At 54.8% G+C, this 26,759-nt stretch overlaps 5 protein-coding genes across 5 annotated transcripts, besides 1 other annotated feature; 1 reads left to right on the forward strand and 4 right to left on the reverse strand.

Annotated features, from left to right (window-relative positions):
• Positions 1-118: 118 nt before the first annotated feature.
• CABS01_05526 (uncharacterized protein) lies at positions 119-4,057 on the reverse strand (the record flags this gene model as incomplete). Its single annotated transcript, XM_060538895.1, has 1 exon — positions 119-4,057. The coding sequence occupies one exon, from the start codon at positions 4,055-4,057 to the stop codon at positions 119-121; it is 3,939 nt and encodes a 1,312-aa protein (XP_060405157.1).
• A 2,085-nt stretch (positions 4,058-6,142) lies between these two features.
• On the reverse strand, positions 6,143-7,432 carry CABS01_05527 (uncharacterized protein; the record flags this gene model as incomplete). The annotated part of the gene is made up of 3 exons (XM_060538896.1): positions 6,143-6,527; positions 6,632-7,051; positions 7,263-7,432. The coding sequence occupies 3 exons, from the start codon at positions 7,430-7,432 to the stop codon at positions 6,143-6,145; spliced, it is 975 nt and encodes a 324-aa protein (XP_060405158.1).
• Positions 7,433-8,984: 1,552 nt separating this feature from the next.
• Positions 8,985-12,194, reverse strand: CABS01_05528 (uncharacterized protein; the record flags this gene model as incomplete). Its single annotated transcript, XM_060538897.1, has 2 exons — positions 8,985-11,961; positions 12,094-12,194. 2 exons carry the CDS (start codon positions 12,192-12,194, stop codon positions 8,985-8,987), a joined length of 3,078 nt encoding a protein of 1,025 aa, XP_060405159.1.
• A 3,097-nt stretch (positions 12,195-15,291) lies between these two features.
• CABS01_05529 (uncharacterized protein) lies at positions 15,292-17,711 on the reverse strand (the record flags this gene model as incomplete). Its single annotated transcript, XM_060538898.1, has 6 exons — positions 15,292-16,146; positions 16,199-16,309; positions 16,361-17,230; positions 17,334-17,343; positions 17,406-17,418; positions 17,654-17,711. The coding sequence occupies 6 exons, from the start codon at positions 17,709-17,711 to the stop codon at positions 15,292-15,294; spliced, it is 1,917 nt and encodes a 638-aa protein (XP_060405160.1).
• A 4,034-nt stretch (positions 17,712-21,745) lies between these two features.
• Positions 21,746-21,817: a sequence feature (Short protein (CABS01_05530, KAK1521025.1) was converted to a misc_feature.).
• Positions 21,818-23,307: 1,490 nt separating this feature from the next.
• On the forward strand, positions 23,308-26,308 carry CABS01_05531 (uncharacterized protein; the record flags this gene model as incomplete). Its single annotated transcript, XM_060538899.1, has 4 exons — positions 23,308-23,708; positions 23,986-24,058; positions 24,644-25,010; positions 25,071-26,308. The coding sequence occupies 4 exons, from the start codon at positions 23,308-23,310 to the stop codon at positions 26,306-26,308; spliced, it is 2,079 nt and encodes a 692-aa protein (XP_060405161.1).
• Positions 26,309-26,759: the final 451 nt, after the last annotated feature.

The raw sequence follows: 26,759 nt of genomic DNA on the forward strand, positions 1-26,759 counted from the left end.
TGTGGGTGTGATAGCGTAACACTTTGCTTCGTTCTTTCTTCACTCCTTCCTTCCTAACTTCGTTCATTTCACATCTCCTCTTTGTCTCTTTATGCACATACCAACTCATTCATCTCTTTCACAGCTCATCCCGTTCATTCTCGTCCACTTCCTCCATCTGCTCAGTTTCTTCATTCACATCCTGTGCTTGCTCATCTGCGATCTCGTGCTCTGCGTCCTCTGCGACGGGTAGAGCTGACTCAGTGGCAGGTGCCTCTTCCTCAGACTCAGCGTCTTCAGTGGACTCTTCGACGGGCGCCACAGTCTCAAAAGCTGATGCCTCTTCAGTCTCGGAGGCGTCCTCAGAGACGAGAGTCGCAGATACGTCCTCCGCGGCACGGGTGTCCGCAACAGCTTCTTCACCAGAGCCTTCCTCGACTTCGACCACGGCATCAGCCTCAGCCTCGATCTCAGGAGCAAAGCTAGCCGTAGGCTGAACCCTGACAACCTCCGTCTCCGTAACGATAGCCTTGACCGTCTCAGTCACAGTCTCAATGATACGCACCAACTCTCTAGTAGTGATAGTCTCATGAACCGGAGTAGGTAAAGGAGCCCTCACTTCCTCGAAAGAAGGAAAAGCAGTCACAGAAGTTTCCTGCTCCACAGCAGAAGTCTGCTCCGTAGCCAACGTTGACGTAGGCTCAACATCCTCAACACTCGCAACAGACTCCGACACAAAAGCCTCAACACTAGGTTCTGCTTCGGCGACTTCAACTTCAGGCGTAGGCTGAACAACAACCTCGACCGAAGCTTCAGACGCCGTCACAAACTCCACAATAGCCTCAACACTCTCCATCACCGGCACCTGCCCCTGCGAAACAGGAACCTCAACCACGGGCGCAGCAGCATGATCGACAAACTGCCCATCCCAATCCTTCACCTCCCTTGGCGCAGGACGAATCGCCATAAACAGCACAAGCAAGCTCATAACCACAATGGCAAGATTCTTCTTATCCTGCATAAATACCCGCGCAGCCTCAAGCAACAGCTCCGCGAGCCCAGCGTTCTGGAATGCTTGTTGGCGCTGGTGGTGCTGGGCGTAGGATTCCTCCGGTGGGGGAGGGGACTGGTGGTGCTGATGCTGCTCGTGGTAATGAGGTTGTTGGGGTTCCGGCTCAGGTTGCTGTTGTGGGGGAGGAGGAGAGCGAGCTGAGTAGGCGTCGTGGTGCGATGATGCGGGCCGAGATTCGGGGGCTGGCTCGTGGTGTTCTGGTTCAGGCGCCGGAGGGTGACCGTAGATCTCACGCATACGCGCCTCGTCGCGGAGACGGCGTTCCTCGCTTTGATCGTAGCGGGGCATCGGTTCCGGGGACGGGGGCCGAATATCCTCTGGCGCAGCAGGGGGAGGTGATGATACCGGAACATGAGCCTCGCTCTCAATGTACTTCGGCTCCAAGAGATGAGTCTCCTCAATATGCGATGTCTCGTGCATCGGTTCCTCCATGGACGGCATATCGCGGTCAAAGTCCGACATACCGCGCTCCTCAGGCATATCCCTTCCCTCAGTTGACTCAAGGATCGTAGGATCGTGCTTGACGAGCGACATCTGCTGCGACTGCGCCACAACAAGACGCTCTAGCTCATCCAGCACAGCCGACTCGACAATGGGCTCAATCTCAACATCGACGCGCTCCATTTCCTTCCAGCACGCAGCCCAAGCACCGGTCCTCATAAGGCCGTTGCTAGCGTACACCTTGATGCGGAAGATCTTGCCGGGGCCGAGGGACTCGTAGCGGATTTCGTGGCGACATGTCTGGCACCAGTGCGTCTTTGCGAGGGCGCTCTTGCGCCTCGACTCTTCGTCGTACTCCTCCTCGTCGCTGTCCATGTCCTCGCCGAGCGTCATCTCGTTGGACGGGCCGAGATAGTGCCCGCACTCGAGAACGCGGGCCCTTCGGCGTAGAGGAAGGTCAAGGGCTTCCAACAGCCGCTCCTCGAGTATCTCGTACTCGTCTTGCGGGTGGGAGAGGAGGATGCCGCGCTCGCAGACAGTATCGGCGACACGGTCGTGAAGGTGGTGCCAGGCCTCGCGGAGCGTCTTTGCTTCCGGGGACAGCGTCTCGGAAGACGTTTGCTCCAGGATCTCAGCCCATTGCCAGCGGAGCGGCAGGAGGGTGACGTGAAGAAGTACGAGCGGGGCGGGCTCTTTCTTAGGGTTGAAGCGGGTAGGTGTCTTGCGGCCCTTGGCAGAGTATTGGGCCGACACGTTGGGGCTGCCGAGGCGGGAGATGGTCGGCACCTGGGAGCGTTTGCTCGAGCGTGGTGAGTAGGAGCCGCCGGTGACGGAGGGCGCGGGGGATGAGTATTGCAGAGCCCGGACGTCGGAAGGGGAGCGGAAGGGCATCCTGGGCGCGCCGCGGATGGTTGGTACGAAGTCTTCCTTGTCGTAGTAGGACATCTCGGACACGGAGACGTCATCGGACATGTGGGAGAATCTCTTGGAGGAGCGGTTGCTCGTGTCCTTGTGGTGGTCAATGTTGCCATCAAAAGAGCCGAGTGAGCTACGCGGGCTGCGGTCGCTGAAGACGTCCGAGTCGCCGTGCTGGGAGGAGCTGTCGCCGCCGTCCTCGTGATGCGCGGGTCGATGACGGGCATCGCTCTCCCGACGGCTAGTTTGCGATTGTGTGTTGTAGGACTCGCGACGACTTGCCCGCGATTCCGTGTTATACGACTCACGGCGGCTAGCGCGCGAGTCGGTGTTGTAGGATTCGCGCCGAGTGCTCACATCGTAGTGTAGCTCTGTGCCGTTATTTGTAGACCCCGTGGAGTCGTGGCGTGCGTGTGACCTATTTCTAATAGTCTCCATGGTTTGAGCCTCGAGTCGCTCGAGGACCTCCTTAGCGGCAGCCTGAATGAGAGCATCGGTACGGCCGGAGACGCGGCGGAGGGAAGAAGAGGAACGACTGGCTTCTTGGACGCCGGCGGGCTCACCATGGTCCTCGTCGGCGACTTCGATGGCAGGAGCGGGTGTGGGTGTCTCATCTGAGTCTGTCTGAGCCATGTTGAGTGAGTCTGCGACCTGCTCTGCCAGTTGGCTCGTTGTGATTTCGGCCGCGGGTCCAAGTGATCTTCCCCTCTCAACTTCCTCGTCTTCAGGTTCTGTCTCTAGGGCGGGGGTAGATTCTTTCTTGGCCTCGACTTCGGGTTCAGGCTCTGGTTGAACCTCTGGCTCAGCTTCTGGCTCGGCAGCTTCTGGCTCGGCAGCCTCTGGCTCAGCAGCCTCTGGCTCGGGCTCTGGCAGGGGCGTATCCTCTTTGCTCTCCTCCTCATGTTGAGCCTCAGGTTCTGCCGGAGTTGTTGTCTCTTCAGCTTCCTCGGCCTCAACGACAGCTTCAGGCTCGGCCTGAAGCTCTGCCTCTACCTCAGCGACCAACTCTTCGAGCTCAGTCTCCTCCGCAGTTGCTGGTGCGGGAGCATCTTCTGAAGTTTCCTTCTCAGCTTCAGCCTCTGCACTTAAAGGCTCCTCCTCATGTGTATCCTTGGTATCGGTATTCGCAGACGAATCCTCATCTGCTGGTGTGTCGGCTTCTTCTGCCGTCGCCGCTTCCGGCTTATCCTCCTCAGTGGTATGTGTATCTTCCGAGGTAGGTTCCGCCTCTTCAACCTTCGTTTCGGATTCCTCGGAGGTATCCTCCGCAGCAGGCTTCGTCTCCTCAGCCCCCGCAGCCTCCTCAACTGTCGTGTCGGCTTCTTGCTCAGGAGCATCCTCAGTATCAGCCTCCGCGACAGCCTCTGTTACAGCTGTCTCGGCCTCTGTTGTGTCTTCCTCCTTGTCGTTTTCCTTCACATCGTCCGACTCGGTCTTTGACTCCTCCACAACGACCCCGGGAGTCTCGTCCTTGACAATCTCCTGTGTATCTTCCACCGTCTTCACCTCCTCGGCCTTGGCAGCAGCGGCGGGGACGTCGTCGTCCATAACTTCGGACTCGGCAGCTTCGTGCGCGGGTGTATTCAAGCAAGACTGGTCAACATGGATCTCAAAGTCGAGATCCTCGGGTTTTGGCCCGGATCGTAGCATCTGTCAGTAGTCGACAGACAGACAGACACGTTCCAGTCGTTAGGATGAACGGAACGGGAAGCAGTAGTAATCTGGATAAAAAAGCGGGCTTGAGGAATGCGGTGAATGCGGGTTGGGATAATCCTCCTTTCTCTTTAGAGACGAGGAAGAGAGACACAAAAGTCTCTCGAGAAACGTGAGGATGCTGCGTGTGGGGGTGGCACCCTATAATTCCAGTCTGTTTATGGCCCCCGGTCCGGGACGGGTCGAGGGAGCAACCGGTTTTGGAGGTGGTTCGTTTGGGATGGTTCGGTGGAAATATGGTGCTCTCTCTTTTCGAACAGGTCAAAAGTCAAGGTGGGACCTTGGTCTGAAGACAGAGTTTCCAATGTTGACCTTGAACTTATTCTGGACAATCATACAGAAACACACAGAGAGAGAGAGGTAGAGAGAGGTGCTCGGCTAATATGTGATGCTTCGTTGTCTCCCGGTGGTTGGTCAAACTATTGCAAGTGGGCTTTCCACCTTCTCATCTTTTGGCGCCGGTTGGGCATTCACGAAAAAAAAAAGGGAGCTGCGGTGAGAGTGAGGCGCGCGTTCAGTCTAAAGGGTCGGGATAGGCCCAGGATGTATGCATCCTGCGTCCTTTGCATTGACAAGTGACGGGAGTGGCTTGCGCATCGACTGGGGGCTGCGTGAGCTGCTCGCGGTGTGCTCATCTGTTTTGTTTACTTTGGTTGCCGGGTCGAAACACGGGGGTGGGTGGACGGTCACTGGTGACGGAGTGGGGGTGGAAATTTGACCCGCTCTATTTCCCTTCGCCCAACCATGCCGTTTTTCGACGTCCTTCTTTTCGCCCAATTGGGTTCTTTGCCTGTATGTTCTGTCTTGAATGCGGATGGTTGGGGGAGGATACTCATGTACGGGAGTACGAATCTGCAGTGTCATAATCATTTTGGCCACGATGTACGGAGTAATCTATACTTTCATATTCCATCTGTGTTCCTATTGTCAAGCAGCCTCAAACAAAAGGGTTCACACGCTCCCATTTCCAACGCCGAACTCCCTTCCATTCGACTTCAACACATACATGTCTTCTTCCCTCTCGCACAGCCAATTTGACGTCATCCAAGGTAGTAAAGCCGATAAGAAGATAGTTGCACCATCAACGGGAATCCCGGACTCTCTCTGTCCCTCTCCATTTTGAAAGGTCCTGTCTCCAGGGGTTCAAAATGTCGGTGACCGGTCAGGGTACAGTCTTAGCCACCCGGATGACCCCATCCGGTCTTCCCATCCTATCCGAATTCACCTTGCTAGAGATTACTCCGTACCCATCCCGTTGTGGCGGCGTGGCCCAGTTGCCGGGCCGCTTTGATAGTCCCAAAAGTCAATCCAACTATCCGCCGTCCTCTCAGTACGGACAAAACTAGTGAATTCTGGAAATGAAGTGCTCTGACGACCGTGACAACTTAGCTTCGATCCCTCTTGTCGATGCGAATATGATGCCATGCTGTGATTTCGTCAGTGGCTTGCGTCCATAGTCATCTTACCTGAGCGCTATGGATGGAGAATGAGATGGAAGCATGTCACCATAGCACACGTCAACACGGAATCAACGGAGAGGTCCAAACTCCCGGTCTATGATTGCAAACTACAAAGCGACTATTATACAACCCTCCGGCAGGCCAGCCATCTTTTCGTCTATCATGCTCTATGCTTCTATGATAGGCAGTTTTCCTGAAAAGATCAACCCAAGTCCCCCATGCCCTCCAAGGAGTCTTGCTGAACAGATGAAACAAGAAGTTTGCCCAGGCCGATGTTCGTTAAAGAAAAAATTTCTAATGCAGAGAAGAAATGCAGCCCCCATCTAGTGGGTGAGGAAGGGGGGCGGCAAATGCTGCTTGCTGCTGTGAGAGGATATCATAAAAATGTGGTTCCCCGCCGTTTAGGTTCATTCCCGGAATTTTACAATCCTGGATCCAGGGTGATGAAGAGGGGACGGAGGAGACATCTCTGTCCTCATCCAGAAACCAACACCATTCTTCTTCTTCGTCTTCTTCGCCAACGATCTTCTCGCCTCGTCTTTCCGGTCCGTCAAATCATTGTTTATTTGGAGATCTCAACACCGCCGGTGGCACCAAGGGCCTTCTTGAGGTCACCGTAGATGGCGAACTGACCGGCAGTCAGGGTACCGACCATGAAGAGACGGGCACCAATACCGGTGTAGGAGCCGCGGATGCCGAGCTCCTTGCCGATCTTGATGAGGCGGGAGGTGGTGCCTTCACCGGGGAGACCCTTGGTCTTGTTGATCTTGGAGAGCATGGTGTCGGCGGGCTGGGAGACGATGGCGGCGGCGAAACCGGCCATGAGACCGGAGCCGAGGTTGACGGCGGTCTGGGCGCTGTCGGAGAGGGTGTTCTTGGGGTACTGGCGGAAGATGGCCTCGGAGACCTTCTCGAAGACGACGAACTTGGACATGGTGTAGGGGATCCTGAAGAGGTAGTGTCAGTTTTTGGTGCTCTCCTTGAATTCCGTGCACAATACGCATCGTGCGCGCCAGAAAAAATTGTGCTGGGGTGTAGAGATTATACTTACTGCTTGAACAGAATGGGTCCGAAACCGGCGTAGAAGGCACCGATACCCTCGTTCTTGAGCATCTTGCTGAAGCCGCCGATGAGACCGTTGGCGTAGGTGGGCTCGGACACGAGACGGATACGGGTGGCCTCAAGGGGGCAGAGGGCGATGTCGGCGAAGAACTCGGCGGCAGCGGAGGAGGCGAGGTAGACAGCAGTGCGGTTGTTGACGGCGTTCTCGTAGCCGATCACGTTGATGGACTGCTGCTTGAAGAACTCGTATCCACCGAACTTCAGGGAGCCCTGGAGGAAGTAACCGGCAGCGGTAGGTCCGAAGCCAGTGAGAAGAGCGCCGGCACCCTCGTTCTGGATGACCTGCTTGAAGCCGCCGATCATACCGCGGTTGTAGGTGGCGGGGTCAAGCTGGATTCTGGTCTTGACGCTGTTGATGCCAAGTTAGTCATCTGTGCCAATTGGTTGAATACCATTGCGGTATGTCATTGTCGACTGCCGCGATTGAGTGGAGAGCTTCGCTGGCGGATTGCGGCCTTTCTCTTCCATTGTACGCCATTTGGCTTGTGAAAGGGCACGCGCACCGGCCAGGGAGAAGATTCTCTTCCCAACCGCGGAACCGGCAGGGAAAATACACCTACACATCGACGGGAGTGAGAGCACCGTGGGTGACGGAGCAGCAGACGGCACCGGCAAGGGCGAATCTGGAGTAGAGGGCGAGGCCGGAAAGCTGGCCAGGGGCGGCGGCAGCAGCCTTCTCGACGACGGCGTCGACCTTGGCCGAGCCGGTAGAGGGAACGGAAGAGGCCATTGTGGATGAGATGTGTGAATCGAACCGGAGAAAAAATACAAAAGGCTGAGTGGGGAGGTACTTGTCACGAAGAGCCGCGCAACGGGATCGTGAGATTCAAGGGGATGGAGGATGGATGGTTAAAGAGGGAGAAACTTTTTTTTGTTGTTGTCGAGGGACGGGAAGTAAGAGGTGGCCGGGTAAAAATTGTGAGGCCTTTTTTTAGCGGCGCCGCGGCTGGGGGGGAGGAGCGAACTAGGACCGAGACAGGCGCAATTGGGAACTTGTCCTTTGCAGCGGAAAAGATTGGCTCGGGATTACTCGGGTACCCGCGATTGCGCACTGCTTGAGAGGTACGTATCTGCTACCACACTGGACCCGACCGGGGTGAGCTCTTGCTCGGCCTCTCGGAAAAATCTTTGCGTGGACAGTCGCTGGTCGGCCAAGGTTTAGCCGGGGCGGTCCTCCCGCAACATCCAGTCCTGGTACGCCCTGCTATGCATTCCATCGTCGCAGTTCAAGTTTTTTTCCTTCGTTTCCTTCCAACGCAGCGCGCAAAAACACTACAAGGGATCCACCCGTCCACTTAGCGTCTTCCATTGACCCATGTGTTTGCCCGTCAGTGTCGTCAGAGCTGTCCAGGATGGGCCATCTAGTAGTAGTTAGAGATATGGATACCTCCCGCTACCTGACTGCGTACCTAGCCATCGCCGTTGGATGCAATCTGTGATAATTACCTAATCTTCAACCTACTATGTAGAACTTCCTGGGCATTAGCAATTCCATCCACGTCGCTCTTCGCGGCGCACATCGAGGCCACCAAACCCCAAGTTCTGTTCCATACATCTTACGTCCCTGAAACATCGTTGCGATGCCCGGGTTGGTGTAGATTTCGACGGCTGCATCAGAGCCGCCCTCCATCATGACTCAAAATTCGCCATCTTCCCGCCTACCCTCCTAGCGGATGAGGTAAGCTCGGGAAGCTCTCCGGCTGCACCCAGCCACCAAGCATCTTCCGACTCCGCTGCTCCGATGCCTCCGGGTAAACTGCCGACTACCGACGAACGTAAAGCCTTCCTGAACAGGTATGGAAGTCAGCTCGAGAAGTCTATCAAAGCAATCGAACTGAAGTTCACAGTGCTCCTGTATCAATATCATGAATTTTGATTCCCCAATACCAATGGTGTTGCAGAGACAATGTTGTAAAAAAGAAAACACGCTGGAAAAACCTGCCTTCATTAGAAATACAAACTCGGAATGAATGATACAGCCGCCAAAAATGCATTCGAGCAACGCTGAACACTACGCAGCCCGAAGGCTGTACCAAATCTCAGACCGTTATCATCAAATGATTGGATACATTGCAAAACATTGCCCGCCGATAACTCTTTTCGTTCCCATTCCAACACCTAGATTTTTCTCGCCCAAGAAAGTCCCGGCTCGTAGTATGCCGATTGATCGTACTTCTGAGGGTATATGTAAAATGACAGTCCAGCTCTGTGGAACGGCAAAAAGATGCAACATGACCGTAGATGATGGTAATTCCGGTTATATCAACAAGATAGCGAGTGACCTATGAGCCTGGGTCCATATTGTTGTTTTCAAAGAGGCCCAAAACATCTCCAGGCAGATATTCCAACCATGGTGGCATCATCTCGTTTGGCAACCCCAACGCTCCAATATCAATCGGGTTCTCAAAGGTGATGACATCCGTGATGGGACCCATGCCTTGCCCAAGGTAGGAGTACGTCGCATTGGCGTATGTAGGATCGAAAGCAATGTGCTGCCCGGTATGATGCTGTTGCGATACCGCATCGTGCATATTGCCAGATGGCGAGACCGATGGCATCATGGAGTGGTCATATCCTGCCGAGTTGTGTGACGAAGGTGTGAAAGACGTCGGTTGCTGAGGGTGCGAAGTTGCAGCTAGAATTGGCCCGGCATGGCGTGTTGGGGGTGAATTTTGCTCTTCCTGGATGCCTTCAAACTGCAAATGGCCTCTTCCTTGATTAGGAGGGCTCATGGATGACGTCGACAAGCGTTGCGCGTGGTGAGAACGTGACGTTTGTCTCATGGCAGAAACAACTGGTTGGGGATATGCAGTAGCAAAGATGGAATGGGGAGCCGTCTCGGGCAAGCTCTGGCGGATTGGGTCATATATCATGTTCCCAGGTGGCGTAGGCGCAGATGTGGGAATGTTGGATTGTTGAGGTTGCATGGAGCCGTGATGGCCAGACTGACTGGCATGCATGTTCTGGTACATGAGCGTTAGGCTTGAGTTTGGTGAATTTGTCGTACCCGCGAGGGACCAAGCTATTGGCGGCATGTTGGGCGTCGATGGATGTGGGAAACGCCCGCCGATTGACCCTCGGCGAGGCAGTCGGGCGCTCTCGTACTCCTCATTGGTGTACGTCTCGCAGTCCCATATCCCCTTGGACTTCTGGTCGAGCGCTGTAAGGATGTATTTGACTCCGCCCCAGTACTTATGCAGTTGCTGGAGGCTCTTGTAGCAACGAGAGTAATTTTGGTTGGCAGCCGACGCGAGGAGAGAGTGCTTAGTAGACATTCTTTGCTCGTGCGAGGATGACTTTTGCCTCTGGCCCTCCATCTTAGGCTCGTTTGGCGGAGATGTTTCTCTCGACGTGGGGTTCGAGGCGTTCGCGATAGATTCCATTAAGAAAGCGCATGCAGCAATGTACATGGGCTGGGATGTGAACGGGTTTCCTATGAAGCTCTTGGGGTCGATGAGTTCTGCAAAGGCGAGAATATCGGCGATCGTCTTGGCGCTAGACATGGAAAGCTCGCGACTGTTAGGTAGAAGCTGATGCGTGCTCCTTAACGAGCCAAAAGGGGTCAGCAAAGTAGGTTGGTGCAGGATAATGATGAGCGCATGGAACCAGAAGTGGAGAAGAATGAAGTTTGTGCCCTGCCCCAACTTCAAGTACGTCTTGAAATTGGAGACGCTGAAGTGTAGCCGGGGATCTTGCTTTTGGTAGAGCTTCGTTAGCTCATGCTCCATCCGCGAAAGCTTTGCCCATTTCTCCGAGGTCAGATCATTTGCGTTGCGAATATTGTTCAAAACGTCGGATACACGGCCGTAAAGGTGGATGATCTGGATGAAGACGGGGAAAGGGGCAGGCCAGCCCGATGCCGGGTCAAGAGTTGATACTGGCAGAGCCAATTCAAAGTCGTCATCACGAATTGTCACAGGCCTGCCTGTTCCAGAAGATATTACTCTGTCAAGAACGAAAACAGCCCAGAACGTATCGGTACGTTCTTGCTCAACCTCGAGCTGCTCTTCGCGGGTGAGTCCGTTGTCGTCCTCTTGTGGACCGTCGGTTGCTCCCGCATCACTGCTCGCTTGGTCTCCGTGGCGAGTGTACCAGGGATCTCTTTCACCTTGATATATCACGCCGACCATCTTCTGCAAGCCCAGGTCGACGGCCATGCGAATGGCCAGGCCCAAGTACATCCACAGAGCACTGTCTTGATCTGCCCCGAAACCTTCGTACGCCATCATCAAAAGCGCCTGAACAGCGCCTACAGACGGACAGGGGAAAGTGTCGACAGTGGCAGCCTTCGCTCTGTGGGCGTAGAACTGGCCTTGTTCGGCATGAGACGCCTCTTCGTCTTTGCTATGCCCGAGTTGTGGCGAGTCGGAGAACCGGGCGGCCAACGCACACACAGCGTCGACAAGAATAGGCTCAACACGCTTCTCCTTGACCATGCGGGTGAAGTTACCCTCCTTCAAGAACGGATAATTACAGCCCAAATGCAAGAAGAAGACTTTGACTAGGTGTAGAACTAGAGGATGGACTGGCGCAGGGTCGTTGGGATCGTAGACTGGTAGGTCCTCGTCGGCAACGGCGACCTCTTCATGCTGAGGTATACCTGACAGAGCCATTCCCATAGACTGAACTACACTGGAGCCCGAGCTTGGAGATGTAGCCCCAGCAGAGCCGCCAGTACTTCGTCTGCGGTCCCGTACGGACACCACCATCTGCTTGTAGCCGGGAACGATGGCTGTCGGGCCAAAGTAGCGAAAGTAGGGCACCCTGTGACGCTCTGTATGATGCGACACAGGAGAGCGGCTCTGGGTACTGCGTGCATCATCGGAGAAGGATGTTGCGCGAGGATGTGAGGGTCGTCGAGGTCGAGAGCTCTGGTCTTGTTCACGAGAGCTATGTTCTGACGAACGTCGCAGGAAGGTCGGCGAGTGGCCCGCATTGGTGTCGACAACGTTCCTTGGGGCTTGTTCGCCTTCTGATTTGAATCCAGAGGGGCGCCGGCCGGTAGCGGTGCTCTTTCCATGCTTCCTCTTGTCGGGGTTTCCCCCTTCTTCTTCCCGGATATGTTCGTCTTCGTCCTCGTCTTCCTCTACGTCGTCGTCCTCGTCATGGTGGGGATCTCGGGTGGCGATGGCGCCACTTGAAGATTTCTTCTCAATCACTTCATTATACCCCAAGCAGGTGTGTCCGTTCTTGGCGCAAGTTGAGCAGCTGGGGCGCTCGCCGGCGCATCTCGTCTTTCGTTTGCGACAGGTCAGGCATCTGTCGAGGGCCGAGTCAGGTTAGCTTCTGCATACAAAAAACGATTCACGGGCAGACATGCAGGAACTGTGCCAAGGAAAACAGCACCAGCCGCAACGACTAGCAGAGGAGCAGCAAAGGAGAAAAACTCACGCGGCGTTGATCCTGCGTCTTTTTGATGGCGGATGGCCTTGGTTTGTGACGAAGCGGATCTGCTTGGGCGCGGGGGTCGCTCCGTTGACGATGGAGGTCATGGCGCGCAAGGTGAAGGAACCTCTCAATAGCGACGCAGCATGATGCTGCGCTGCAGTGGGCGGAGAATGACTGGAAGGGTCAGAAGGGGACCAGACCAGCAGTAAAGGACTTTACTGCGTAGCGACAGAACGGCAGCGGGCGCAGCAGCAGCAGAGCAGCGGAGAGTGATCCACGTTGGGCCTCCAAGTCAGGTCAGGCCTGGGTGGAGATGGCAGGTGTCTCCCGGCTCTGAGGGGCGACGGAAGTTTGTAGCGGGTTGCTTAAACCGGGGTGTAGCTTCCGGGGCAGAGTGCTAGGTATTAGATAGGTGCGGCGTGCCTTGGGGAAAGCTTGGGTTGTGCAGGATGTAAAGGGGTTCTGGTGGAGACGCGGTGCTGTAGCTCCAGATCCAGGCGGGTAGGGCTCAAGCTTCAGCTGAGGGATCGGGCGACGGAAGTCAAATGTGTGTTGGATGGAGGTGGGACATGGCGGCGGGAAGTCTCATGGAAGAAATGGACATGTCTTGAGGGCCGTAGTCGTGCAACGTAGAAACATGGCCGTTTCATCCCGTCCCGAGGAGGGGGATAAAAAGAAAGTAGTGAGAGGTGGCAACGGACGGGTTACCTGCACTAATTAGACCACCAAGAAAGGGGGGATGAGATGATGGGATAGGATGGGATGGGAGGGGGAAAGAAAGCAGATGGGCAGAAAAAGATCAGCAAGCTTGGACGGGCTGGCTTGGTGAGTGGTGGTGAATGGTGACTGGGCAATGCGGCAGATGAGGAGGGAAGGCAACCGAGGAAGGGGGTGACGAAGACGAGCGAGGAAGAATGAGGGGAGGGGGAATGTTGGGGGCACTAGGGGGATGAAGGCGGTCGGGAGAGGCGCAGACGACGACGACGATGTTGATGGGTACGGAGTATCAAGTGGGAGTATGGCGTAGGGTAGGCGTAGGCGAGGACGCTCGGCGTCGTTCGAACTTGTCTCGTCTTGTCTTAGATTGGCATCGGAGGGCGGCGCAGGACAGGTTGTGTGGTTGTGGTTCGTCGTTCTTTGGACGGGATTTCGGGACAGCGATCGTGCGGTGGACTGGGCTGGTGGATGGCTGGATGATGGACTGTTGGTGTTCGGGGAAGACGGGGAAAAGCGATCGGGGGTGAAGGTGGGATGGATGGATGGGTGGTGGGAGACGCAGGATGCAGCGTCGACCAGGGTCCTGTCGGGTCGAGAAAGAGAGAGAGAAAAGCGGAGGGAAACCGTTCAATTAATGCTTCCAACCGATGCATATTGCAAGATGACAAAACAGTTTAATTGTAGGAGAACTCCGTCGTACCTTACCTACCTATAAGGTATCCTGAGGTGCCTATGCTCCTTCCCTTATCATTGTGATAAGTGTTCAATCCACGAAGGAAAGAGCTCTCCAGGAATGAAAATGGAAGGTTCCTGCCTTCTCAAATTGTGTTGTGACAACAGGCAACTGCACCTTCCCGCACACAGCAATTCCGAAGCAATGGAAAGCACGAAAAACTGGGTCCTGTCATCCGTCAAGTCGGCATCCGCATGAGATGATCATCAATCATCTCACCAGTCTCCGCGTCTTCGGGTCCGTCCTTACATCCATTTACTCTGTAATCACTTCTTTGATGCATTCTTGATTCTTTTCTCGGTAAAAAGCGAGGGGCTGTTTCCTCCGAGAAGAAGCGTGGCTACTGGGCAGAAAAGGTATAAGTGAGCACATTGCCATGGGCCGAGCAATCTCGACAAGACACGGGCCAAGCCCAGTTCAACACCTATCACTTGTATCCGTAATTCATTCAGGGAATCTCGCATACTTGGGCATAGCCTCGTGCGGTTTGGTCCGAAAGATTACCAACTCAGGCTTCATCAATGGAAGTTGATAACTGACCAAAATGGCCATCCACTCACACACGCCATCTTCCAAACTCTCTCCCCTCTCTCTCTCTCTCTCAAGCTGCCGTCCACCGAGTCTCACCGCTTGCAAAAGCCGGACATATCGGTCAAGGGAATCAAGTCTGACTACCCCATCGAAAGGAAGGTGCCGAGAGGGAGAGAGGCTTTCATGTCGGAGTATATCGCTTCAGGCAGTTACTTCCACCGCGAGTTTGGAGACTTTCCCCCCGCCTCACCCTGAAAGTATCCGATGCGTCGGCACTTGTTTAGATCACTTATCAGAATCCCCATGTTTGAAGAACTCAACTCCCCTCACGTCTCTCCTGTCGCCAAGTCCATACCACCGGTACCCAAACGCACTCATAGAACCATCTTCCTCTTCTCCCCCATCTGCCGTACCCTCTGTGCCTCTCACAACCACAGCAGCCTCACTCATACAATCCATACAAACCTCCAACGAACCTCAAGAACCCTTAATGTGGTATTCTCATCTGACCATGCATCAGAAAGTGAAAGTCCGGGCAATGTTGTCTCACGTACGGGGTACACCAGATATCCAACCAGACTTACTCAGACTCATGCCGGTATCCCCCTCCCCTCCCCTCCCCTCCCCTCCCCTCCCCTCCTTGCCCACACCACATCAATAGTGACCCGCTTTACCCCAGATCCCCGAGGCCCGCGTCAGCCCACTTGCGCCTTCGGCAACCACGGGAAGCCCGCGCGGGCTGGTGCCACCAGTGACGGTACTATTGGAAGAACCCAGAGACTGGGCGGTAAACCCTCACTCGGCTCAATCTGGGACACAAAGCCCAGCCAGCAGCCCACAGTCACGGTCCTAGTTGCCTCATACAAGATAGGTCAGATAATGAAGAGTAACTTGGATTAACTAACGCCTACTACAAGGTGATGATATCGTAAAATCTCAGATAAACTCCTTGTCCCGCAAACACGCATGCCGTTCTGGCTGGCCCTCTTTGAAATACTGCTTTCTCATGTGCAACTTCAAAAGAACCGGTAGCGCCGAAACCACCGCCATATTACCGTTGACCCCCGCCCCCATAAAAGTTTTTTTTTGTGTAAACCACACCTCCCTGATATGCCTGTCTTTGCTCATTACGTTCGATCTCATCGATGACTCCATACTATATACGGTGGGCGGTGATGATGGACAAGTCCGCATCCAAAGAGACGACGGGCTGCGTCCCTCTACCCAAAGACAATCGTGACGCCCATGTCCTCGCTAACACGTCTCCACAAGTCAGCCCCTTTACCGAGCCGTTGGCCAGGTGTAGACATTCCAATAGCATGATCCTCGTACGCGGCATGGTCGTCAATCATGTCTGCCCGCCTCCAGACCTCTTGCGCAATTGTCCACGCGCGCTGAATGTTCGTCATGCCCTGCCGGCGTTCAACAGCCACAAAAGCCTGCCGGGCTAATTGTCGGTCGCTCGGGCTGATGGCTTCGCATGCTGCCACAAACAGTGGCCACAAAAGAGCCGCCATGGGTCCGGCGTGATTGACTGTTGCAGCACAATGGCTGAGTGCCGTATGCGTGTGGTGCTGAACAAGATGATGCTGTCTCGGGTATCCGTAGATGCTGCGGTAGAGATAAACAAACGCAGAGTGGCGGTAAGCGAGGGCATTGTTGAGAATCGAATGCAGGCGTGCGCGCTCAGAAACGACATCAGGCTCATCTGAGCTCAGGTCGTCCATCGTGTCTGGTGAGAAACCCGGAGGAAAGCTGGGCTGCCACTGCTTGAGTGCGTGCTCAATTGCGTCCGAAGTGGTCTCGAATTCGGAGCGCAAGACGGCGACCTTTGTGAGCTGGCCGTTGGTAATGGCTGTCTGGAGCTCGGTCTTGAGGGCGAGAAGGTTCGAGAGGCGATGGATAATAGGCCAAAGCGTTGTAGAGAAGCCCAGCAACGTATCGACAGAGTTGAGAGGCGAAGTGGTAGGAGAATCAACCGGTGGGAAAGGGATAAGGCATCCTGTCGCTGGTGCAGTGGAGAGGGGAGCTGTGCCAAAGGAAAGCGCAGCAATAACGTCGTAGAAACGGAATGCCTGACAAAAGGGTCAACCAAACATTACACGGACCGGGATGCAGGAAACTTACGCGTTCGAGGAAAGCGGTGGTCGGGTCGGTGTTGTCACTGCTACCGCTCATAATTGCAATGGCACCTTTGAGATGACCATCAACAATATTGGACCGGCCTTGTTGCACGAGCTATAGATCAATTAGTTAAGAGGTCGAGACTTTGCAAGCAATAAAACTTACTACTTCATAATAGACGAGCAACATGATCGTGGCCAAAAGCTCGTTCTTGTTTGCTTCCCCGCCGAGTTCAATCAACCGAGCCAGGCCTTGGATGGCTTGGTTGTGGAAATAGACCGCCTTTTCTTCCGTGTGACCGCAGCCTCTGTTCTCCAAATGCGCACTCGCGAGTGCGTAGATAGCGTTTGTGACGGTCTTGCTCCGGTGGCACAGCGGCAGCACAAGTTGCTGGAACGGGTTTCCGGCTTCCGTCTCTCGCAGGACTATGAGGTGTGACATGACGTTGGTAAAGTGATCAACTAACGCTCGACGGTTTGGCCGTTCCGAGAACTCGGAGAACGTCGGGAACAGGAACTCGAGACGCGGCGATGCCACTGGGACAGGCGCTATCATGGCCAGGTCCGGGTGGCGCTGAGCTCGTGTGACTGCAAGATTTTGAATTGCATCCTGCTGCACGGAGCGACGGCGAATAATCTCCTCGTCTGCATCTTCCAATGAAAGATTGAAAGCGACAGAATCCACCGGAGAGATCAGCGGAGCGTCGTCCTTGTCCTGATGCAGACCAAACATCTTCTTGAAGTCGTAGGCCAGCGGGTCGGCACTGTCTTCCGGTTCCTCTAGAATGGCCTCCTCCACCGCTCCATCGTCTTCGTCGTCAAGAGCCTCCTCCTTCCAATGTCTAATGGCCGCATCGGGTGCTGAATATCGTCGAATGAGGGCGCTTCCGCTCGTGAAAGATGCTGTGTCAGAACCGAAACCGGCAATGGAATCACGCTTCTTGCGTTGTCGAGGCTTGACTGGTTCGTAAGAGCATTCCTGGCCACGCTCGGCGCATCGAGAGCACTGCGGGCGGGATTCGTCGCATTTCTTTTTCTGCAGGCGAGAAAATCACAGTTAGAACCGTTTGATGGGTTATTTGGAGGGGCTGCTGCCGCGATCCTAGGACAATCGGTTCTCCGAATGGGGAGGCTCGTACCTTTTCTTTGCTGTTCAACGAAGTCAGTAAGGAGCTCGGATCAAAACAGTGAGAGTGGAGGGGTTGACTCACCAATAAGTACATCCTGCATGAGGCAAATGAGTTCATGTCAGAGATCGGCTCAAACTATGGCCAGTAAAGGCAAGTGCGTCATGACGGAATAAAAGGGTGCGAGATCTGGGGCAGCATCACGAAGCCATTCGAGCGGCAATAGCGAAGCGCATTCGGGGCAGTGAATTGGCCCAAACGAGGACCACTTGGCTGGGGGCGGGAGGAAACAAAGCGGAGGCAAACAGCAGAGCGTTTAGGTATCAACTCACCTGATCTGGATCGTCTCTTGGGAGCCTTTGGCGGGGCGAGTTTAGTATACAGTAACATGATGCTCAAGAGCTGGAACCTGTGGCGCGCACAGGCATGGCGGTTTTCAAGATTGCCGGAGTTGTGTTTCTCTCAAAAGATGTGGTATATGGACGAAGTTGCCCTACACCTACATCACGCACGGAGAGAAGGGAGAAGGCCTGCGGTAAGAGTGTGTGGACCGAGGCTACTTGGCCTAGAAGACGAACGAAGACAGGCTTTCACGATGTCAGGTAGGGTCCCGCAGTGAAAGGTGACGGTCGGGGCCAGCGGGCGCAAGGCGGTGCTGGTTTTGCTGGTGGTGCCTTATGGGATGGAGGGGTGAATAAGGTAGAATCGAGAAGCTCGTGGGGACTGGGGGAAGTCGACCAAGTCTGTGTAGTGGGTATTTCCCTCGTCTCTTTTTCCCCCCTTGACTCTGTTCCAGCCTAACACACCTTGCCTTCTGTTTAAGAATCGATTTGTCGGTCTGGTGCCGAGGGTAAACGGGCTTTAACGAGGAAAGCTTTTCTCTCTTTCTGGGTTCTGTTCTCGCCCTTTTTCGACGGGGCCGCAAGCTGGGAGGGCCAGGGGCCGGGGGCTGATGTGCTGAGGTGAAGACGAATGCGTATTGTTGGTCCGTTCTCTTAGGGCGTGGGGGATGGGGAATGGAGACGGTGCCTCTGGAGACTGTAGCAGAACGGCGAGATATGGGGAACTTGGAGAGGGCGGAGAAAGGGGAGAAGAAGAGTCGAAGGAGCACTCGTGCGAGTCAAGTGAGATGTCGGGTGCGAGCCAGCTCAAATACCACTGAAAGAAAGGAGGCAGAATCCGAGACGGCGAGAACCTTCAAGAGGCAAATGGGCAAAGAGGCTCGTTCAGCCAGGCGTTTTGGCGATTTTTTCTCCAACAAAGCCTGTCCATCCCCAAAAGCCACCAAAATGGACCAAGGTCAATGTCGAATCCCAAGTCGCGCTGGCGTACCGAGCGAGTACCCAAGGCCCGCAGCCCAAGAGCCGGCGATGGCGGCGTCCTTCCCAATGCTGACAAGACCGCTGCCATCACGCACATCGTGACCAAGAGATCCTGGGAGACTAAGATGTGCTAGAAGCAGAAAGGTGGAGAAATTTGCGGGGTTACAGCGGCGATTCTAGGTGCGGAGATGGGTGTCACAATCTCGGTCGACATGTCTGCAGCCCGTTGGCTCCAGTCCAGTCTCGATGGTGGTGCACCGGTGTCTATGCTTGTTCCCCGTTGGTGGCAGATGTAAAGGTGATTCTCTTTCTATCTGGGTATGTGTGTGTGTGTGTGTGTGTGTGTGTGGTCACTGGTAGCCGTGAGGAAGGGTTTCCCTGCGAGGTGTGAGCGAGAGCAACGCCTGAAGAGCTATGGGATTACAGCAATGTAGGTACGGCGACCTGTCTGGATGTTGGAGTAAAGGGGGGCTGCCCCATGACAGGGTAGATGCTGGTTGGTAATTATTTGTTAATGTGTGTGTTCTTGAGGGATGGCATCTGAACAGGGGAGCCTTCGGGAGGCGCTGTCTCGTAGCGTCCATGTATCCGTACTCTCTCGAGCTCAGCCAGAACACGACGAGGTGCAATCTTGTGCCGTGACGATTCGGGTCGACCCTAATGCTGCCGATTTCCCTCTTCGAGTTCTGCTTCTCCATGGTCTTGTGAACTCAGGGAACCGACGCAGCTCATGAAAAGTTCCGTCCGGTACTTCGTCATGGTGACTGGCCTGTTGCTGCAAGGCATCTGCCATACCTAGCTGCCATGCCGCGCCCCCGGGACTTGATTGCCATTGTGTCAATGTCCGATGCCAGCTGCCAGAAGCGCGTGCTTTGTCAACCACCGCAAGCCGAATAGGGCAGAAATAGAACAGAATGAGAAGGTGGCGCGGAATAGCGTTCTTTGCAAAGTTCGTATACGGTCATCCCAGCTAGAAACGAAGCTAAGGAGACGCTTCTGCTGCTTCTAAGCTCCGGCTAGTCGCTGAACCTACCACAACTGTTCCGGCTCGTGAACGGCTCTGCAGGCTTCTGCCGCATTCCTTCCGGTAGGGAGCCAGAAACGTCATTCCTCCTTGTTGATGCGAAATGGTCGCCCATCTGCATTGCCACTATTGCCTGAGGCCTGGTGATGTTCGCATCTCCCTTGCAGGTCTCACAAACTTCGATTGTCAGTGGACGAATACCATCGGTACCTGTGATTTGGACCCTGCAGCAACCGGCAAAGTTTAAATGGCGTAGTCGTTCAGACGGCTCGGAACTCTGATTCTTTGCCAGGCAGCCAGACTTGAGCTCCGCCTAAGGCAGTGCTGTAATTGGAGACTGGCACGACTGGCACGACTGGTTGTCTCCGTAGTGTCGCCAGGGCTGCGGTTGCGTTGATTAATTGGGTTGGAAAAGAATGCATTGAGTCACTTGACTTTGTTGGCCTATCCACCAATCGAGCCACGCCGCCGCGCGGTGTCGTCCTTCAGTCTACCAGCGGAACCGAGATGGCCACTGCTTGATTCATTTCCCACGGGCCGTAATTATTGTGTAGCAAGGGGTCATGAACTGGCTGGCAGCCTGTTAGTCGGACTTGGACTGTGACATTGTCGAGTATTGCCATTTGTTAGGATGTCGAGCGCCTGACGGCAATCAGCGAGGGCAGTTGGTCTGAATGCAGGTGGACGATCTGAGGGTGCGTGGATGCGTGGGTGCCAAGCTCTGTATGTGTCCTCGATGGCCCTGCTCCTTTTTGCCTCTTCCTCACTGAACGCAAGCATTCGATCAGGCACACGCTTGTGACGACACGACTCAAGCGCCATGTTAGCTCGGGAGGTTAGCTGTGGTTGAGACGCAGACACAACCACACACACACACACACACACACACACCCATGATCCTAGAGGCAGGCCGCCAAGTGATGAAGAAGGTTTTCTTCCCCGCATTCTCCGAGCCCTCAACCACCGTTGATCCGTCCAAGCCATGGGGTAGCGTGCCTGGAGTCTGGAGATGACACAGACTAGGTGGTTGTGACGATGTTCTCGATGGCTTCCAGCCCCTTTCCAGTTGGGTAAGACCCAGAGTCCTAGATGGACCTCGTGTCTCCGATGCTACCACATGGCGCAGGATGAGATTGGTGCCAGGCGGTAGGTGACGGAGGAGAGGCGGGCTGACGGGATCCTGGGTGCGGGTTGCGACGCTTGTTAGTGGCAGGATGAGGGGGTTGTCGGTGAGGGGAGCGACTTGAGCGGTCAAGGCGATCTTTCTGGGTGTTTTGTCTGCCTCAGCTGGACAGAACACGGAGTCGAGGCTCGTACTTGGGCTGTAGAAAGATGTATCTTGTAGATTGCAAGGTAAGTCTCAAGAGGAACGGTAGTAGCATGTACTTTGAGCTGCTTGGGTGGCTGCGAATTGGGGAAAGCTGGCACCTAATGTATCGCATTCTTAGAGACCCCCGTGGATTCGTAAATAGTTGCCATTGCCCATGCCCTGCCAGGTACTGACGGCACTGAGGTACAGACCAACCACAGGGCAAAGTTTGGCTTGTCTTTCTGATGAAAGTCAGAAGCGAAGACAGAAGCGAAGACAAAAGATGAGACGAATCCGGGGAAGGTCTCCCAAAGTAGAACTTGTAGCGGTTGATCAGCGGAGCGTCCTGTCGATATTCTGGGGACTCTTGAAGGAAGTGTCGGGCTGCGGGCAACCGGCGGGAGCATCCAGCGTGAATGGAGACGAGGACTGGGCGGCGGGTCATAAAGGAACTTCAAGGGACCAGAGCCCACCTCAGGCGGACGATTCGACTCCGCGAGCCCACTGACAAGGAGAGGTTCCCGCCGACGGTGTTTCCCTCGCGCTGTCCAATCGCATTGGGGGCTGGGACTAAGCAAAGAGCAAAAGTTCTGCCCTCTTTTTCGCCATTCTTCCGTCGATATTGCTGTGGAGTCGTCGTTCCTCGCCAAGGGCTGGAACTTGGTCCTTGTTAGGTAAGGGAAGGAGAAGTGTTATTCCTAGATTTGTCTTGCCCAAGGACGAGAGTATCTACAATTCCGCAGGTCCTGGGAATCCAACCATGTCCTGCCTAAGGCTGCATGGAAGTCTGGTGAACCGTGAAGACTGGTGATGGGAGGCAAGCACGGCACGGTTGCCCCATACTCGCTCCTGCTCTTGCTGCCTCCCACCAACACACCAACGAACCAATGGACACTGCAGGTGTACGAAGATCAAACTTTGAGGAAAGTGCGAGCAATCCTTTGGATACCTACGGGCAGGACACGGGAAACGGGAAGCACACGTGGACGGGAAGTCCGCACCTGCATTTTTGCGGCGTGTCTGCTCTTTCCGCTCTTTAGGTGTCCATTCATCGGTACTTCGTACCTCACTCTGTGTGCCTCAGGCAAAAGACTATCCAGATCGAGGAAGGTACAGTCGGTTAAGTTACACCTTTTGCTGTGTGCCTGCCGCTCCCACGCCGTGTCCACGCCTTCCTCGCTCGTTTCCATCGGTGATCACGCCGATCTTCTCCCCCTTCTACCTCCAGTGCAGGCAGGCACGCAGTTTATATTCCTGCCGTTGGGACTTGGGTCACTGGCAATACTCCGTAGTCCATGGGATTGGCAATCATGGGCTTTCCCTCTTTCCTTCCATTCTCCACCGGTGCCGCTGCCATGCCGTTGTGCCTGAGGTGACTTATAAATAGTCGACAAGTACGTACCTCTTCCGGCACCAAGACTCTACCGTCGGTCGCGTGCCTTCTTGGAAGAACTCAAGCCAAGCAGCTTGCCTTCTGCATCTTGTTGCCGCGAGGAGCAAACAAAACACCATTCCGAATCTCAGTGTCTCTCAGTTTCATCGATAGCTCAGAGAAGCTCACCGAGCATCAGGCATTCATCCGCCGCCTCGGTTTTCATAGTGTTTCCTCGAGCCAGATACAGATAGTCTTCCTGCCATTAGATTTAAGCCGTCAGGTAGTTGGCGAGTCCCCTTAGGTTTCATTCTGAATACTCGGTAGGCTTCTGGTCGAACAACAGCACACCTCTCAATTCTCAAGTTTTCATCTGATGACCAAACTAGATCCGAGTGGATGGTTCGCTTGTTTGCAACTTTCTTTTTTCATCCCATACTCTGCATCATCCAGACGCGAGGTCCGTGCCAAACAACGTCGACTTCATCCGCCACTTTGCCATGAGAGATCGCAGCTCGCCCTTCAAGAGTCGAAACAAGAGTGTATCAAAGAACTTCGACTTGAGTGCAAGTTTACAATGGAAGGTCTTCTTCACCAGACTCGCTCACAGCCTTGGCCTTGCTTCGTAGGCCCGGTTGACGCACGGGGTGCCGTTGTTTCGTGAGACACGGGGAATCTGCAAGCATCAACATGGGGCCCCAAATCGATGTCTTGCTTCTGTTTCCTGGGATATGCAGCCATCCTTGTGGCTCGGATATTGACTAGCTCCTTCAAAGACGCTGGCCCGCCCATGAAGGCCATTGTGTAGGCCATGTCTAGCCAGGGCTTCGACGACATGTGGGTTTCATCGAGTGATGATTAGCCTCACTGGACATCTTATCTTCACAAATAGATATTGTGGGATGTCTGCATATGCCGTCTCGAGAAGTCTGGGCCGCAGGAGAGAAGCAGCTGTATGAATGCGCGTCGCTGCGGACGTAAAAACCATCGTCAGATGCTGTTTGTCGTTGGCTATGGAAGCGCTGGTGTTGGTTCAGTGTCGCATTCTCTTGGAGACAGCCCCCGAAGACGACCAAGGACGGAAAACATTGCAGACAGCAATCCCAGATATGCGCATCGCCAACAAGCTGCCCACTCGCATCTACGTCCCGGGCTCTTCCAGCGACGAGCCGCCGCTCTGCATGCTTGCTTCCCAGCCTGTTTTCCTTCGAGCTGCCACTCCTGTTGGCTGCTTGTCGTTGACTTGCAGCTCACGCCTTCATCTTATTGGTGGCCTTCGACATTCTCACCACACGATGCCCACTCTGGACGGTAAGACAGGCATTGTCGTGCCGCATCACCGCATACAATGTCCGACCAGGTCGTCAGCTGCTTCGTTTCTATTCGCTCCCCGAGTCTGAGACCAGTCGCGCCCAGCATACTCGCAGCAGTGGCGGTGATCGAGAGCTACCAGACAAAGTGCCATTTCTCAAATACCCCTCCACCTTGGTCTTCCTCCATGGTGCTATCGTGGCTTACCAGAGGCTGGGACTGCACTTTACGCACTTCCCATTGGGGGAATATCACCCCTCGTTTCTCCTATTATGGGCAAGCCCGTTATCCAGAGTGCTGACACTCTGACAAAAAAGCCACTTTAGAAATCCCATCATCCCAGAGATACCCCCGTGGAGCCAGCTGCGAGCCAAGGCCCTCCCGTCACACATGCCCGCAGTCTAGGAATCCGTCCATTCCCCTCCCAAACAGTCCATGATCGCCCTCTTCTCTTCCATCTTCATCTGCATCCACCCGCTGTCGGGTCGATCATACCTAGCGAAAAGAAGACAGACACGCACGCGCGGTATCGAGTTCAACTTGACGCTGCCAGCGCGAGCTATACGGCCGACGGGGTTTCAAGTGAACGACACGCGCTTTATTCAATCACTTCTCCGTCTTCGTCGTCCCTCAGCCCTACTGCTGTGCCCCCGATCGCCGATTATTATATCGTGGGGTGTGACTGCTTGTGGTTCGGTGCTGTGCTGTACACACCCGCTCAGCCCCCCGGAGACACACCTGCGGTTGGGTCATCTCGATCCTCCTCACGCCTCAAGGCACCAGCATAACTTACCCTCTTCACAGACGACCTGGCCAGCTCTTCAAATTACTCGAGTCGAAAGATCTTCCAAACACTCCTTACACCGCCGCCGATCTCTCAAGAACCTTGCGCTGTCCTTCGTTCGATTAACCACGCTCAAGACTCTCGACAAAACGCTCGCTGATCCGAAGGATCTTAGATGATTGGCGAATCCCGTAATCCAGTTGCACTGCTCAACTATTGTGCTTATTCATTCGATCACCGCCACCACCATGAGGGCGACAGCTTGCTCGCTTTGCGTGCTGTACTTGGGGGTTGACTTACTGGTCAGGGCAGTCGAGGGGGCGGAATTCAAGAGACGAGATGGGGTGCACCGCCTTGAGAAGGCACACGTCACGGTCTTTCACGACCTCAATCGAAGGGGCACAACAACTTGTGCGACCGGATACTCTGCTTGCCCGTCAAGCTTGGATGGAGGGTGTTGCGCTTCAGGCTATGCATGCGCGACGGATTCTTGCTATGCGACCACAAGTGCAGCGCAGACTTGCGCAGGAAAACCTGGATATTACCAATGTAACACGGTTTTGGGAGGTGAGTTGATTTGGTTCCCAGTACCTGTCTTGGAATCGTGAGCTGACACACTTTGCCCAGGCGGCTGTTGCCCAGAAGGATATCAGTGTCAAAGAGGCTCAAATTGCGTTCCAGCGTCTGGAGTCATATACTCTCAGTCGTGTCCGGCGAGTTACTACTTATGCCCAGCTAGCTTGAGCTACGGCTGCTGTCGAGACGGACTGGGCTGCGCCGTAAGCGCTTGCTACTCGACGGAGCCCTCAACTGTCACGGAGACGACGACGATTACAACGACGAATGACGCCGCGCAGGCGATAACCACGACTGTAACCGCAACTGCTGTTCTAACTCCCTCAAGACCTACCACGGCGCCAATAGTAGCAACAGGGGCGAGCGACCCGGACCAAGTTGTGTTCAAGTACTATCCGAGCACTGTTCCAAAAGAGCAACCTATCTCGAGCGGCGATGGCAACAGTGATGGATTGACTTCGGGGCAAATCGCGGGTATCGTGGCTGGAGGAGTTGGCCTGCTCATCATTGTGCTGGTGACTGCGTGGATCATCATTCGGCACCTCAACAAGGTTGTCCAGGCAGTCGAGACGAGCAACAAGGGGACCTCTTCAGGGGCTAAGTCACGCCCTTCGATGTATGAATTCAAGCCAACACCATCAGAGGTTGATGATTTGAGCATAGACCCGCTCATGATGTCTCCTCGGCCATCACACCGCAGATATGATTCCGATACGACTGCCGACTTCACACCTCCATATCGCGGCACGCCGGGGTCCGGTGGTGACTATCAGGCAGTACCGCAAGGGTCAGGGTCCGATCGACACGCTAGCTACGACTCAGCATATACAGGAGGCTACTTCGACGTGGCGCCAGACAGGAGTCAGCGCGCAAGCCAGGGATCGAGCGCGTGGGTCGGACTCCATCGCGGAAGCACGGATTCACAAGGAACCTACGCGCATCTTCGCCATTGGAGCAACGCCAGCGAAGCAAGCAGCGACCACGGCAGTGCGGGTACTCGGACGCCACTCCAAGAACTCGACTCGACGCCATATGTGCCGGAGTTGGCCGCTTCTCCCGTCCCAGACGCCGTGGCAGATACGCGTCGCCGGTCAGGGAGCGGGCTATCGGGCATGAGCCGGCCGCCTGCGGTCCATCAGCGGCGAAGGAGCAGTGAGGGAGGCCACGGCAGAACGAAGAGTGACAGCTCTGCTCCAGCTGGGCTCAGTGTTGTGAATGAGGCTTCAGAGCTCATCGGCCACTATGGCCCGACGGATCGAGCGAATGGTCAAACGTCGAATGGGAAGTAAAGCTGCGTTCAGTGCATAGCTTTCCTATGACTATACTTCGCTTCGACCACATGCCGTCGCAAGACTACGGAGTCAGTCACAGCATGGCTTTCGAGCTAACGCAAGATCCTTGACCTTTCTGTCGGTCCGGATAATCATTATGTAGTTATGATGTCCTGGCTGACCTAATGGGCCTCCATGGGCATTACCGAAGAGGCATCTTAATCACTAGGAAAGGCAGCCCCTCACACTTCTTTGGGGATAGAAGTGGTTGATTTCCAGTCACGGACGGTTGGGAACAGGAAGTCCTCCCGGTGGACGCGGCACGAGGGAGATGGGGATGGTCGTTGACCGCTCAGGATTGAGAAATACGATATAGAGAGCGGATGGCGTTTCTAACGGCAAGGGACTCTGATGCCGACTAGTGAGCACCTCACCGCGGAAAATTGCGGCCAGGGCGGGCTTACTCTGG

The sequence above is a fragment of the Colletotrichum abscissum genome (assembly GCF_030869225.1).
Source record: "Colletotrichum abscissum strain IMI 504890 chromosome Unknown Scaffold_11.1, whole genome shotgun sequence".
Lineage (NCBI taxonomy): Eukaryota > Fungi > Ascomycota > Sordariomycetes > Glomerellales > Glomerellaceae > Colletotrichum > Colletotrichum abscissum.